The following is a 15,443-nucleotide window of genomic DNA, read 5'->3' as shown; positions in this document are numbered from 1 at the left end:
ATTGAGAGCCATTGACTTTGTAAGAGACAAACCTCCATCCCCCACTGAGTGTCTGGGAGACTCTGAGTTCCAGTAACCCTCCAAGAAGTTTCTATTTCAAACAAAGAGATGGCCACTTGACTTACTTGATTGCCAGACTGGGGACTGTTTGAATTGGACCTCACAGAAAGGTAACAGACTGTAAGTTGAGAACCAAGGAGGAAGTTTTCCACTCTCTCTGTCTCTCTCTCATGCAAAGTCCCAGGGTCCCATGGTAGCAACTTAAGCCTCAAGACAGAGCACCTCTTCAGTCTTCTGGTACCAGAGAAGAAAGTCAGAAATTGTGCACTGGACCCCAGAGAGAACTCCAAGACCATAATTTCAATTGAGGACATTCCATCAAGGACGTGGCCATCCAGTAGCTGAATTCTATTTGTTGCCAATCCTACTTCAACCCCTCCCCACCCCAATTCTTTCTTCCCCTCTGTATCTATTTGTGTGTGTGTTTCTCTCATATGCATGCTAGTGTGGCTGCATCACGTATTTTTGTAATTTTAACCGAGTTAGAGTGATAAGGCTAATAAACCTACATCTTTCTTGTTTAAACCTAAGAAAACCTGTCTGATTGGTTCATTTGCAATTGCAATTCGAGAGCAGCAAGGAAAGGGCTCACTGAGGGGATAAGCTAAACCCTGTTACGGCCAAACCAAGAAAGGGGCAAGCGGGGAGCCTGAGACCCCTTCCTCACCTGGTTGTAACAGGGGGCAAAATGCAGCTTGGTGTCCCTGAGCTAGTAAGGGGGCACATCTGTGTAGTATTGCACTGAGAATAATACAGTAACAGCTTATTATATTAGTTTATTACATAAATCTATACATTTCCAGAAAGATCATTCATGTAGCAGCTGAAGAACTAGCGATTTTAAAAAGCATTTTCTTCTTTTCTTCCTAGTTGAGTCTCCCCACATCTTTGTCCGACTCCCAAGAAGGTAAAGAACCTGTTCCGAGGCCTTACCCAGAACTGTCCCTAGCATAGGGACAGGGTAGCGTTCCTACTGATTCCCCCTCCGGTGGTTCCCCGTGTTGACTGGAGATTAATTTACCACATGGGGGATTCAGGGTCCCAAACTATAGGCTGCCATGTGGTATCATGTACCAAGAATGAGTGAACTAATTAATAGATTAGCATAATGAGCTCCAGCTATTCTCTTCTCTCCCAATTCATTGCTCATCTAACACTGTTGCATCATCCAATCTCAGCTTCGGCACATTATCTTTGGAATTTTCTACCCCAGAGAGCTGTAGATGTTCAGTCATTGAGTACATTCAAGACTGAGATATAGAGTTTTGGATGCTAAGAGAATTAAACTATATGGGGATAGGTTGGGAAAGGAGTTCAGGTCAAAGATCAGTCATGATCTTATTGAATGGCAAAGCAGGCTCAAGGGGCTGAATGGCCTACTCCTGCTGCTATTTCTTATGTTCTTATTCCAGAAACATCCAGAACTGTAAATCACTAAACTCTTGCTGGATAATTGTGGCCATTCGAGTGCTGTCAGGAATGGGAATCATGTTCTTCAAACTAAGGAAGCTAATTGTAAAGCACCTTACCCTGGTTAGATCAGCAAACTCAACCTGGAGTAGGGACCTGGGCCTCTCCTAATCGAAAAAGCTCAGCATCTCATCACATGGTGCATTTAATCACTGAGCCCTCAAGCTTGCAGGATTTTCATTGGTTTCTATTTCATTGGGAGCCAATCTAAATATTCCTCACAAATACAACACTGCACAGCATCAAATCAGAAGTGCAAGCAGCACTTGAACTCAAGCACTTCAACTCAAGTGGGCGTGCTCAAACAAGGACTAATGCACACCGCTGGAAAGTACCTGCAATTTTCTCTTGAAAATCTTGTGAGCTGCTTCCTAAACATCGCACTTAAACATTCATTGAATCCAACAGACAAGTACTTACAGCGAACAGACTTGAGCGTCTTTTCGAGTGTTTGCGGACAGAACCTGGGGTACCGGAAGCTTGGCAAATATCAGCTCGCAGATCCCGGTGACTGATGTTCGGAGTGGAGGGAAGAGAAGAGGAATAATCACTCATGTTGCCACCATTGCTTGCCTGCAAAAGATATGGGGTGCAGGGGCAGGAAAAGATTGTAGTGAAGTTAGCGTCAAAATTTTAAAGATTAAGCAATAAGATTCTTCCAGAACATTCTACCAAGTGACATTGGATTTGAAGATGCAGTAAAACCCTTGTTACAATGGAAATTCTATTCACAGGTGGTTCTGTACTATAGGCTGAGGCAGCTGGTGCCAAGGGATCCGCTTCCTTGCACCTGCACAGCAATTTGCTCATTTATTCACCAATAGTGCAGGAAACTATTTTAAAAGAACATATTTGGACAGATTGATCTTTGTCCATCCTTGATATATTGTGAGAAATAAGGGACAGCCCATTCATGCCTGAAAGGAACTCATTGGGACACAGTTTGCCATATCTTTTCACAAGGATCTGGATTGAGCTATTTAGTGACAAGTAAACCTGATACATGGCACTGGACTTGAATATCAAGGGGACTGGCACATCACAAGCTGCCCTGGGTACATCCTTCCTGCATTCTGTCACAACACAAATAGGGAAACTCAGATTTAGGACGCCAGTTGCTGCAAGGAATTCCCTTGAGGTTGACTAAAAGAATCCACCACCATATATCCAGGGCTCAGTGTTGACACGATTGGTTTGCAGAAAGCAAGCAGACACTGCTGAAACTTAGCACCTCCAATTGGTGCTACACCACGGGGCCATGATGTGTGCCCATGGCGTGGTAGTAATGCACTCACATATCTTATGGTGGAATGTGTTGTTCACCATGCCTCTCATAAGGAGCTCCTAGTACCTGCTGTTCAACTCATCAGGGCTCAAAGCAACTTTTGTCAGCTGTATAATGATCAACTGGTTACTGCCACCCTTGGGGATGAGACAGGTGGATCTCTTTGCAATCAAGATGGCTTTGGATGACACACTTGGTGATGGAAGTTTGGAACCAAGTCAATCTTCTGTACCGATACCTGAACCAGACAATGCTTGGTGATTGACCAGCCAGCCTGGATCATTAATGGCATCTGGAAAGGTAGACCCATCACTGAGGGCTGGGATTCTTTCCACTCGGCTGAAGATAACCCTACAACCCAGTACCCCAACAGTTAGGGTGGTCTTAGCTGGACAAGCAGCTTACCAGTGCTCTGTATAGGTTAAATGCATGGGTTTAACTGGTTAAACTCCAACACTACTCCTGCATAAACTTGGATGTTTCCAAGCCTGAACTCTGCCAACCAGCATAGAAGTTCCTGGAGTTGTGTGAGTGAGACATGCCCCTACTCAGAGAGGCTGTGCATTCTATATCAGGGAAAGAGAAACTCCACCTGTGTGGATTTCTCAGCAGTTTGGTTTGGAGACTCAAACATGATAAACATTCTGCAAGCACTAATTCAAATCAATCACAAGGCAACGACATGGACGGATCTGCCAGGACGTACACCAATCATTAATGGAGGTACATACTATACAACACACTGATCAACAGCAGCAAGAGCTACAGAGGCTATTATTAATGCTTAATGGTAAACAGTAAACAGGTCTAGTTTCAGCCCTTGAGCGCATCTCACAAAACAGCTGTTCGGTTTGCTGGGAGTCATGTTATACTTTAATTACATGCCTGAAGCAAAGATGATAATTGTAAATTTGCCCAGAGCCAAGAGACACACAACACGTCCAACATCATGAACAGTGAATCTGGTCTGTGGCTCTTCCTTAGCTAAATTCCTAAGCTGAGCCAATGCAGCTTGGTAGGACTAAGAATTGTCTCTGGACAATTGGTTCAGACTTGACTTTGAAAGGGGTATAGTGGGATGTGGGTGCCTGACTCATCTCTCCCACACTGAATTGCTAGTCCCCATTTTACTGCCCAGTAGATGCCAAGTGGTTTTCAAGTGTCCCCGGTGTTGTGAAGGATGTGTCTGGCCACATTGCCACAGAAAGCTTCATTCAGTTGGACCATGCCATACCACCTGTCCCTCATGGAAAAATTTATGCAGAGAAACACCTTTGACCACAAGTTCATCAGGCAGTAGTCCGCATGTAACATCCGTGAGGCCCTGCGGGAAAAGGAGATGGTGGATCCTGTCGGATGATTCCCCGAGCAGACTGTCAAACTCATTCGGCAGAATGCCTCATCGCCAGAACTTTCAAACAAGCACCAAGACGTAGCTTGGCTGGTGGTGAGAAGGGCCCTCCCTGTCAGATCCTTCCTGCACGCCCGGAGTCTCACCCCCTCCGCACACTGCCCTCGAGGCAGCTGTGGTGGGGAAGAGACGGTTGCCCACCTCCTTCTGGAATGTGCCTTTGCAAAGCAGGTGTGGAAAGAGATGCAGTGGTTTTTGTCGAGGTTCATCCCAAGCAACTCTGTAACACAGGAGTCTGTGCTCTACGGGCTGTTCCCAGGGATGCACACTGGGATAAACATCAACTGCTGTTGGAGGACCATCAACTCAGTGAAAGACGCTCATTGGTCTGCCCGAAGCTTTCTGGCCTTCCGGTGCAAAGAGTTGTCCACGACCAAGTGTTGCAGACTGGCACATTCCAAGGTCCAGGACTACATGTTGAGGGACGCAGTAAAGCTTGAGGCAGCCACAACAAAGGCTCAATGGGGATAGACCACTGTGTAAGGTCCTCCCACCATAGCATACCGAGGCTCTGGAACCCATGTAGCCTCGGGCTGTTTGCACCAGAAAATGTTTTTGGTATGTAATGCAAATGTAGATTGTATATAAAATGGAATGACAAGAGTTGTGAGGCACCTCACACTCTGTATCGAAAGAAACAGATCTCTATTGCACTTCCTGAAATATCAAATTTGAACTGGTTTGTAATGTAGTTTTACAAATTTTTATGAATAAAGTATATTTTTGGGGGAAAAAAAGCCAAGCAGTTTTCAAGCGTCATGTCTGTAAGAGGTAAAGGAGGCAAAGGACTGGACAAAGGCAGAGCAAAGCAGCACCACAAAGTGCTTCGTGATAATATCCAGGGCATCACCAAACCAGCAATCCGCTGCCTGGCCCGCCATGGCGGGGTCAAGTGGATCTCGGGTTTGATATATGAGGAGACTCATGGGGTGCCGAAGGTATTCCTGGAGAATGTGATTAGGGATGCGGTCACCTACACTGAACATGCCAAGCGCAAGATGGTCGCTGCCATGGATGTGGTGTACGCTCTGAAACAGCAGGGCCGTACTCTCTATGGATTCAGCAGCTAAGCAAATTGACCCTTTCTAGCCAAGCAGTTTTCCGACACTGTATAAGGCCCTCCCTAGTACACCAAGGGCTGGAAGCTGTGTAAAAGCCCTCAGGCAGTATGCACCAGAGATTATTTGACATGGAATGTAAATGTACTTTGTAAAGGCAAGTTGTGAGGCTCCCCATGTACTGTATTGAAAGAAACTGGTCTGTATTGCACTTTATGTAATGTCCAATTTGAACTGTTATGTAATGTATTTCTACAAATTTTGTGAATGAAGTATATTTTTGGGGAAAAAAGGTTTTTCGACATAGAGGGGAGAATCCTTCCCAGGCACTTTCATACAACACCTGGATGAACAGTTTTATGGGAGGCCTGGGAGTGAGTCACCTGCCCACCACATCAACCATGGGCTCAACAATTTCTACACCAAAATCTTTCAACAATTGATGGAGAATGTAGCACCCCTTTCCTGTGCTCATCATTCTCTGCCCCCTCTCTCTCACCTGGCTGCTGTGAATTGTAGAGACTGGGGTAGAAGCGGCAGAATGGCTCGGAGAGCTTGGCAGAGACTTGCACGATGTGACAAAAAGGTGTTGCTGTTTCTTAATGGCCGAAATCTTCTGTGTGACTGAAAGAAAAATAAAGTGAGGCCTCTTGTAAAATTGCTGGACGAGAGGCTGAATTTAGATAACTAAGTTAACAAGGCACAGAGGGGCTCTGAAACTAAAAGATAAAAACAAATTTGCCAAATTGTCGAGACACAACAGGAAGCCCGTAACTCCAAGAGTCTGGATGTCAATTTTGTTAACAAAAATAGAGAGGGACTATGGTCAGTAGCTGCCTCACACTCGGGTATAACATCTTAAAGGATCCCAATGAATGTCGCTGAGGAAGAGAACAGCCAGAACAGGCGACAGTTCTTTTTCTCCAAAATTACTTCATGTGTACAAGAGAAGCAATTTTAAAACTAAACTATATAAATGTGTTTCAATACAATTTGCAGAGCATTTGACTTTTTTTGCCCAATATTTTTGTTTGAAGACTGCCCCTTTAATAACAGACTTTGCTCATCCAATTGTTAGAATCAGCAGTGTTCCTTTGCCTAGTGTTGCCCGAAGTAGTTGTGGGTCAATACCCTGTCCTTTTGTTGGTGCATTTTGTGCACGCTGCAAGTTTCAACTCATTATCAAACATTTTCAGCTGACTGCAAGGCAAGAACATTTAAAATGAAGTCGTTTTTGGCAACTTGTTCTGAAATGGTCATCATAGGTTGAGAGGGCAAAAAGAACATCTGCAGATAAAAATTTACGATTTAAAGACATTCACTTCTGAAAACTTCTATTTATAAAGATCTTCAAGCAGCCAAAATAAAGTCAAGATCATGCAGAACAGAGTAAGGTGGGGTGGGGGGGGGGGGGGGGGCGGGGGAGGGGAGGGGGAATTAAAGGATCAACAATTCCCAAATAGCGAGGGCAGCAACGATTACAGAACCCCCGCACTGGCATGAGAAATTCCAGAGGCAGATTCAGCCCATCAATCCCACTCCATCCAGAGTCCATGACTGATTATTCTATCATGGACTCCCTCCCACATCACTTGCCGCTAATTTAAGAAACACTGAGGCCCTAAAGTTACCCCTTGGGATACTAGCGATGAACAGCTAACACGTTCCTCTGAAATTCCTGCTTCAGTGAAGGTGTTAATCCATGTACTTTAAAGAGGTTAACACAGTGTTGAGGGGAAAAAAAAAGATTCCTCCAAACCATCAAACAGCAACAAGAGTGAATTTTCTGATTCAGCACGCCTGGTGCAAAGTTTTGCTCACTGGGAGTACAATTTGGGATTTTAGGGATGGAAGTCAGCGTGCCGGATTTGTAGCCCGTGTGATCTTCCATTGCACCTGACTCCCTGATAATGCGTGCCTGTTACATAAAGAGCAAATTTTAATTTAAATTTGCTCCAGGATTTTGAAGCGGATCGCTCATAAGACAAATATTTCTAGCTGGGGAAATAAAAGACTAAATAATATGGGGCGGCGCAGTGGTTAGCACCGCAGCCTCACAGCTCCAGCGACCCGGGTTCAATTCCAGGTACTGCCTGTGTGGAGTTTGCAAGTTCTCCCTGTGTCTGCGTGGGTTTCCTCCGGGTGCTCCGGTTTCCTCCCACATGCCAAAGACTTGCAGGTTGATAGATAAATTGGCCATTATAAATTGCCCCTAGTATAGGTAGGTGGTAGGGGAATATAGGGACAGGTGGGGATGTGGTAGGAATATGGAATTAGTATAGGATTAGTATAAATGGGTGGTTGATGGTTGGCACAGACACGGTGGGCCGAAGGGCCTGTTTCAGTGCTGTATCTCTAAAAAAAAATATTGAGCTGTGACCTCATGTTAAGCAGAGACTTGAAAGAGCTTACCAGCAATCACACCTGATCTTGCTTAATATCCAAATATACTGACATTTCTGGATCCACTTGTTCACACACTTGGCTTGCTAAACTGTTTCTGAAGCAGTTGCAGTGGGTGCTGTATTTAGCCTCCCTCTTCTAAGCCGTTCTCTGTTTCCACCTTTCTCTCAGAATTAAGATTTCCTGTCACGGCCACTTAACTACCCAAGATCGAGCTATTAATTATTAGTACTTGTCCGCACACTGCAGATCAAGTACAAGAATCCGCTATTGGAGCCCAGTAGTCACTCAGCTCAAAAATGAATAGTGAAAGCTGAAACTGCACTCGTTCATTTACATTTCAGTTACCAAATGGTCATGTTCCATATCAGAACATTTGTGGTAAACAGCCTATCTGAGCAGTGAATCCACCTTCCCCTGAAAAAAGACTTATTGGACAAATAGATATTCCATTGTCTCAGGTTTCCCTACATTACAACAGCAACTACGATAATAACATGTATTTATAAAGCAACTTTAACGTAGTAAAATGTCCCAAGGTGCTTCGCAGGAGCATAAAATCAGACAAAATTCGACACTGAGCCACCTAAGAGGATATTAGAACAGGTGACCAAAAGATTGATCAAAGAGGTAGATTTTAAGGAAAATCTTAAAAGGAGAAGAGAGAGTTAGAGGGGTTTTGGGAGGGAATTCCAGAGCTTAGGGCCCAGGCAGCTGAAAGCATGGCTGCCAAGGGTTGAGCAATGGAAATCGGGGGATGCTCAAGACGCCGGAATTGGAAGAGTGCTCGGAGGGTTGTGGAGCAGGAGGAGATTACAGAGATAGGGAGGGGGTGAGGCTATGGAGGGATTTGAAAACAAGGATGAGGTTTGCCAGAATAGTAGCCAGTGTAGGTCAGCGAGCACAGGGGTGACAGGTAAATGGGGCTTAGTGCGAGTTAGGATATTCAAAAGTACTTAATTGACTGTAAAGTGCTTTGGGACATCTTGAGATCGTGAAAGGCGCTATAGAAATGCGAGTCATTTCTTTCTTTCATCTGGAGCAAAGGAGATTGATGGTAGATTTGATAGAGGCGTACAAGATTATGACAGCTTTTCTTTGTCTACCCGATCCAAACCTGTTCCCATTAGCTGATGGTACAAGGACTAGGGGACACAGATTTAAGGTTTTGGGAAAGAGATGCAGGGGGAATGTGAGGGAAAACATATTTTATTCTTATGAACACTGGACGAGTATGGTTATGTTTTCAAAAACTGATCTCTGATGCAGTGTAAAATGGACAGTCGGAGGAAACATGTGACCTCACACCAATTCTGCCCAGAGACAAGCAAGGGGTCTTGGTTACCATGAGAACAAGGAACCCAGATCAAAGACCCTTATAAAAGCAGGGTGCAAGGTTGTAACACCTAAAGGACAATGGGTTTCGCCTTATTAACTGATGTTCGGTCGAATGTGCTCAGAAGAAGTAAGTGAAGAGGATGCCTTAACTTTAATAAGGACACTGGGAATCCAACCCATTGCAGCTGGGAGGAGTTTAGGACTTTTAACTGCAAGAATACCTTTTCGCTGAGAGCACGGTGCAACGTATAAATGCAGTCTGGGGTTTTCGAGTGTGTTAATAAGTTAATGGGAAATACCTTTCTCTGTAATTTAGTGTATTAACTACCTACTAAGTACTGTTTAGTTAATGTTGATTTTTAGTTTAATTGTTACAGTAAAAGTCTTAAAATGTGAGATCTTCTTGTGTAATTCTTTAATCAGTCTGGGGAGTTCATATCTCTTGTTTTAAAGTTTCTACTGAGGTCATAACATTTACACAGTGAGTGGCAATGACCTGGAACTCACTGCTTATGAGGGTGGTGGAAGCGGGGACAATGAATTCAAAAAGAAGTTGGATGGGCACTCGAGGAGAATATACTTACAGGGCTACAGGGATAGAGCTGGGGAATGGGGCTGATTGGATTGCTCTGCAGAGAGCCAGCATGAAATTGATGGGCAGAATGTCCCCCTTTTGTGCCATCATCACTCTATGAAAATCTCTTGGGAAGATGCATGAGGACTCTCTGCTAGCCTAGCACTTACTGGACTGTTTAATTGTTCCAATTCAGTGTTAGCAACTGTCCGGTGTGAGGACCTGGGAGCATTTACAAGCCATCCTGCATTAATTTTGTGTAGCCAGATATTAGATAGAACCCCTTCCTGGTGATATTGCAAATCAATTTGGAGCATTGGGGCAACACATTTCTGGCTATCACTTCACACCCTTGGAGGAAGGTCTTCACGGGCAGTCAGTGGAAACCGAGCGTTTTGCCTGAACAAAACAGCAGCCAGCCAATCACTGTTACACTGTTGCTACCAGATTGGGGTAAGACTTCAGTCCAGTGTGCCACAAAACACTTCAAGACAACTGGAGTATCGGAGAGCTGTGAAACCCAATAACACAAGAAACAGGCTCTCCCAACACCTTTCAGGTAAAGCCACCAATTCTGAGCCCTACACACACACACACAGTGAAGGTGCCCAGGTGCTATTCTTGGTCAGTGTTGGGCGAGTTGATCTCAGCTGGCAGGTAGTAAGGACACTACAACTGGCAATGGGAGAAGAAAAATAGATCAGATGGTGTTTTATTGGATCAGGCTCGGCTGTGATGCTATTCATGGCCAATGAACAACAGCCGCTTATGGAACCATTAGAATTTTACAGCACAGGAGACGCCCATTTGGCCCACTGTGCCTGTGCCAACTTGCTTAGTCCCTTTCCCCATACCTTTTGGGGGAGGATCCTGAAGGTGAATGCCGAATTCAATACTAGTGCCCCCAGGGCCAAAGCCATTACCTTCATTAAATACTCGATCAACGTTGAGGCCGTAGGTCGCGCATGTCTCATAATACATGCAGCGCTTCAGGTCGGCGCAGAGTTTTCGTGCTCGAGCATCGTCAATGACTCGCGGATTGGTGGCGCTGATTGCATCTGTAGAGGAGCGAAGGAAATCTTTTAGACGGCAAGTGCTGTAGTGGACATGCACCTGTTAGAACTGCCCCATTACTAACTTCTGTTGCTGCAATATACATACGTTAATTTCACATTCCTTACCACTGACAGTAACAGTTAAGAAAATTTCAACTCTTGATTATTTTGATTATCAACAGATCCAGCTAAATGACCAACTCTTCCTCAGTCGAATAGTTTTCCAAATTTCTCAGGCTTGCTGAAACAATCACTAATATTAATAAAACTACTCCAGTTTCCGGGATAGGATGATTACTGGAATGGTAAATGAATAATTAAAACATTAAAAGCATAGGAAATTGATCTCCTTGCAGCTTTGCACAGTAACATTATACATAATACAGAGTAGTGTGTTAGTGGTAATGAATCTCTATGAATGCAGACATAGTTCCTAGGTTCTAAACATGCCATCCTACCTGACCTTCCTTGTTCCTCCACCTTCACTGCATTGAAATCAAGACTTTATTGAGTAGAGTGGGCCTATATTCTGTGGGTCTGACAGTATCTGTGGAAAGGTATTTCCAGCATTTTCTGTTTTGATTACAGATTTCCAGCATCTGCAGTATTTTGTTTCTATAATCTCTAGAGTTTAGAAGAATTGAGCAGTGATCTCATTGAAACGTATAAAATTCTGAGAGGGTTTGACAGGGGATGCTGACAGGCTGTCTCCCCCTCCCCCCGCCCCCCCCCCCCCCCCCCACCAAACCGGCTGGAGAGTCTAGAACTGGGGTGGGGGGTGGGGGGGAGTCACAGTCTCAGGATAAAGGGTCGGCCGTTCGGGACTGAGACAAGGGGAGAAATTTCTTCACTTGGAGGGTTTGTGAATTTTTGGAATTCTCTACCCCAGAGGGCTGTGGATGCTCAGTCGTTGAGTATATTCAAGACGGGGATCGCTAGATTTTTGGGACACTGAGGGAATTGAGGGACAGGGCGGGAAAGTGGAGTTGAGGTAGAAAATTAGCCGTGATCTTACTGAATGGGGGAGCAGGCTCGAGGGGCCGAATGGCCTCCTCCTACTGCTGTTTCTTATGTTCATCGCATCATCTCCTACTCTAACATACTCTTTCCCATGACCTCAGGTTTGGAGCTCCTCCCCTCCCTCAGACTTCCCTTCCTCCTTTGAAGGTGTCAGATCCTTCCTCAAAAGGCTGGGAATCAATTGGATCTTCCAAGATCAAGATTGATAGATTCTGATTAGATAAGGGTATCGAGAGATATGGAGCAAAGGCAGATAGATGCAATCAAGATACAGATCAGCCATGCCTCTCATCCATACTTGTTCTTGTATCCCATATTATGGGCCTTGGCCCTTCAGCTAAGTTTCTCGATACAAAAAAAGGACAAAGCACACTATACTGACTCTCCTCATAAACTGCTGCTGATCACAGCTATGTTTCAGGGCTTTTGATGTGCTTCCAACACACTGAAATACCACTTGACACTCAACATGCTTACATCATCAAGTAATTTGATGTTGATTAAAGATCATCTTTACGAGCTTCCAGCCTGCAGCTTCTCTCGAGACAATATCATCTTCCCTCATGAATTGCAAATTTTTTAAAAATTTATGAGCAGAGGACATACTTAAAACTTCAACACCCCATGGTTTTGCCAGGAATTTTCTTCAGGGAACGTGTAGAGAAATAGGGTATATAAAATAAGTTGTAGTCTCAAGGGTTATGAAGATATTCACTGCTTTGTGACAGAGGTCGATTTTAGCAAAGTATATTCTTGCTTTATTTTTCGCCCTGGCTCTTTGCCAATCACACAGCCAGAATTAAAATGCCTTTTAGAGTTGGGGGAAGGGAGAAAATTGGTGGAAAAGAAACAGACAGAAGACAATCCATTCGAGCCATGCAGCCAACCAAAGCAACAAACATAGCTCATTGTTGAAAAGCTCACACCTAACACCATTTGTCTGATGTTTCCAGCTGATACTGGATGTCCAAAAGGACAGGAAGAAAAATATACAGGTTAACTTGAAAAAACTGTGTTGTCAGAGATACATACTTCAGCAACGACAGTATTTCATTGGCTGTGAAGCACTTTGGGATATCCTGAGGATGTGGAAGATGCCAGATAAATGCAAGTTTTCCTCCTTACAGTGCTGATCTGCCATGCTGACTAATGCACGGACATTGGAGTGGAATTTCAGAACAGTCAGTTGGAAAGTGGGGTGCATTTTATTCCAGGAACTGAATCTAGCCGGTCTCTAAGAGTACAAGTACCTCTTCAGCCGCCCAGAGTGGCTCAATTAGACTATCCAGTGAGTAAATGTACCATTTAGAAAAAGGCAGGTTCAATTCCCAGACTGCACTCAGGTGATTGCAAGCAGAGATGCTACAATTGATATCATCTTCCCCAGGTTGGAGAGGAGCAGACTAAGATTCCTGCTCCCAATGATCATCCAGTGACCTCTGCTAGAAATGTGTGTGCAAACATGTGTCAGGCAAGGGCAGGATTGGACTTGGCTGTGGTGCCAACACTCATTGTGCAGAATGGCATGTGACAAATGACCACTTAAGTGGAGCCTGGTATCAAAGGCAAACAGCCAATGCCGTGATGAGAGAGGGAGTAGCTGGCAGACAAAGGAGAGAAAATAGGCTGAAACCTTTAGGGTTTTTTTGTGTATGTCTCCATCTCTAGATTTCTCTTGCTGGTGAACTTGCATTACTGACCACGCCAGTGCGTCTCAATAAAACAGTGCATTCAGCTGAAAAAAAAAAGTTTATCGTCAGGTTGTCAGTATTTTTAGATCCTACCTGAATGTGATATAATAAGCAAAACTACAAGTGTGAAACAACAAAGTCACAGACACTTTGGCCCTGATTTTATGTTCGGGCAGGTGAGTGGCTGTGTTAGTTCAAAATACAGGAGTGCTAGATATATTTAGCAAGTCAGGCATTATCTGTGGAGCAAGGTCAAAGGTCATCAACCTGAAACATTAACTCTGTTTCTCTCTCCACAGACACTGCAGATCTGCTGAGCATTTCCAACATTTTGTTTTCATTTCAGATTTCCAGCATCCGCTGTATTTTGCTTTTGCATTATTTAGAAACTCACTCACCGCAGCAGAAAACAGACCTCATTTTAACGCCTGCCCAGACAAGTGGAAGGTAGCTGCCCGCATACAAATAGGTGAAGGGGAACGAGGTTCCAAGATGGAGTCTTGTAGGAGGGGAGGGGGAGAGAATTCCAGGGCAAGAGGGTGCTAAGCTTTTCTTGCAGGGCCTGCAAGCCTGCTCTGCCTGGCCAAACAAAGAATTTTTTTTTTTAAAAACTTGTCTTAGTAGCCTCTTCTGGTCCCAGATCCTTTCTCACTTGACTTTACTTGGTGGCAAAGGCTGCAGTGGCCTTCCAGCTCAGAAAAAAAACATTAAAATAGCAGTCAGTGCCCAATGACATCATTGGATCATAATCTGCATATGTCAATGAGGATCTCACTGGCTTTGGGAGCTGGAACACAAACCTTTGAAATGTACGATTGAGAATGGTGGGGGACGGGTTAGGGGAGGCATTGTCTTGTTTCTCCCATCCACTCCTCCATCAGTAGAGGAATTTCCCTCCCCACCTTAACTTCCTAAACAGCGACCAGTGCCAGTCAGACATGATAACCAGTCTTGGTCAGCTTGAAGAGTTCAATGAGGAGATACGGAGCAGCGATCAGCTCACTTACCCTGCGATCCCACCAACATCACAGCAATCTCAGCCGTACTCCGGTAGCTCACGAGCCTGGTGTAGTAATTATAAATGGTCTCAAAGCTCTTCTCATTTTCCAAGCTAAAGACAAATATAACAGCATCCACCCATGTTGAAAACTGTACGGGAAAAGATGAAACAATGTAAATATATTGGCTGATGTTCAAATTGAGGCCATTAGTTAACTTGGAAATCGAGGGCAGGAGATTCTTATAACGAGCACATTTCTACAATTCTATTAAGTACTTGAAAAGGAAGAATATTAAAAGATATAAAGTAAGGGTTGGCAAGTGGGATTAAAGTTGATTGCTCCATTTGATAAGCTAGCATCAGCACAAGTGCAATGGGCTGAATGTCCTTTTTTTCAGTAATGATTTATATACAAACATAAGAAATGCCAGGAACGGTGGTGGAGGCAGAAACCCTCAACTCATTTAAAAAGGTACCTGAACATGCACCTAAAGTGCTGTAACCTGCAAGGCTATGGATCAGGTACCGGAAGGTGGGATTATATCGGTCGGCTAGTGTTTTCAGCTGGCACAGACACGATGGGCTGAATGGCCTCCTTCTGTGCTGTAATTTATCTACGGTTCTATGGAATTAGGAGCAGGAGTAGGCCACTCGGCCCCTCGAGCCTGCTCCGCCATTCAATAAGATCATGGCTGATCTGATTGCAACCTCAACTCCACATTCCTGCATACCCCTGATAGCCTTTCACCCCCTTGCTTATCAAGAATCTATCTACCTATGCTTCTAACGCCTTTTAAGGAAGAGAATTCCAAAGACTCTCAACCCTCAGAGAAAAAGTTTCTCCTCATCTCAGTCTTAAATGGGAAACCCCTTATTTTTAAATAGTGACCCCTAGTTCTAGATTCTCCTGCAAGAGGAAACATCCTTTCCACATCTACCCTGTCAAGACCCATCTGAAATACACTAACACGAGTACGACTGGACAGGTTTCCAGCTCCTGATCGCAAGCCCATGACAACCAGCGGAAGCACAGATGTGTGCATGTCGGGTGAAAAATAAGCTCAGGCTTAGCCATGAT

The 15,443-nt window shown here is 44.4% G+C and overlaps 2 protein-coding genes across 5 annotated transcripts in view; one reads left to right on the top strand and one right to left on the bottom strand.

Annotated features, from left to right (window-relative positions):
- LOC137358522 (arf-GAP with GTPase, ANK repeat and PH domain-containing protein 1-like) overlaps positions 1-15,443 on the bottom strand; it is a 160,607-nt gene that overhangs the window by 42,174 nt on the left and 102,990 nt on the right. For all 4 annotated transcript variants that reach the window (XM_068024436.1, XM_068024433.1, XM_068024432.1 and 1 more), the window contains 4 exons: positions 14,373-14,514; positions 10,523-10,657; positions 5,784-5,908; positions 1,951-2,103 (listed from right to left, as the gene is read on the bottom strand). In XM_068024436.1, coding sequence (XP_067880537.1) covers positions 1,951-2,103; positions 5,784-5,908; positions 10,523-10,657; positions 14,373-14,514 — 555 coding nt within the window. The remainder of the gene's footprint in view (positions 1-1,950; positions 2,104-5,783; positions 5,909-10,522; positions 10,658-14,372; positions 14,515-15,443) is intronic.
- Positions 4,985-5,296, top strand: LOC137358525 (histone H4-like). Its single transcript, XM_068024442.1, has one exon. The coding sequence runs from the start codon at positions 4,985-4,987 to the stop codon at positions 5,294-5,296; it is 312 nt and encodes a 103-aa protein (XP_067880543.1).

Source organism: Heterodontus francisci, chromosome X (assembly GCF_036365525.1).
Source record: "Heterodontus francisci isolate sHetFra1 chromosome X, sHetFra1.hap1, whole genome shotgun sequence".
NCBI classification, from domain to species: Eukaryota; Metazoa; Chordata; class Chondrichthyes; order Heterodontiformes; family Heterodontidae; genus Heterodontus; species Heterodontus francisci.
This window is presented reverse-complemented; position numbering and strand designations above follow the sequence as displayed.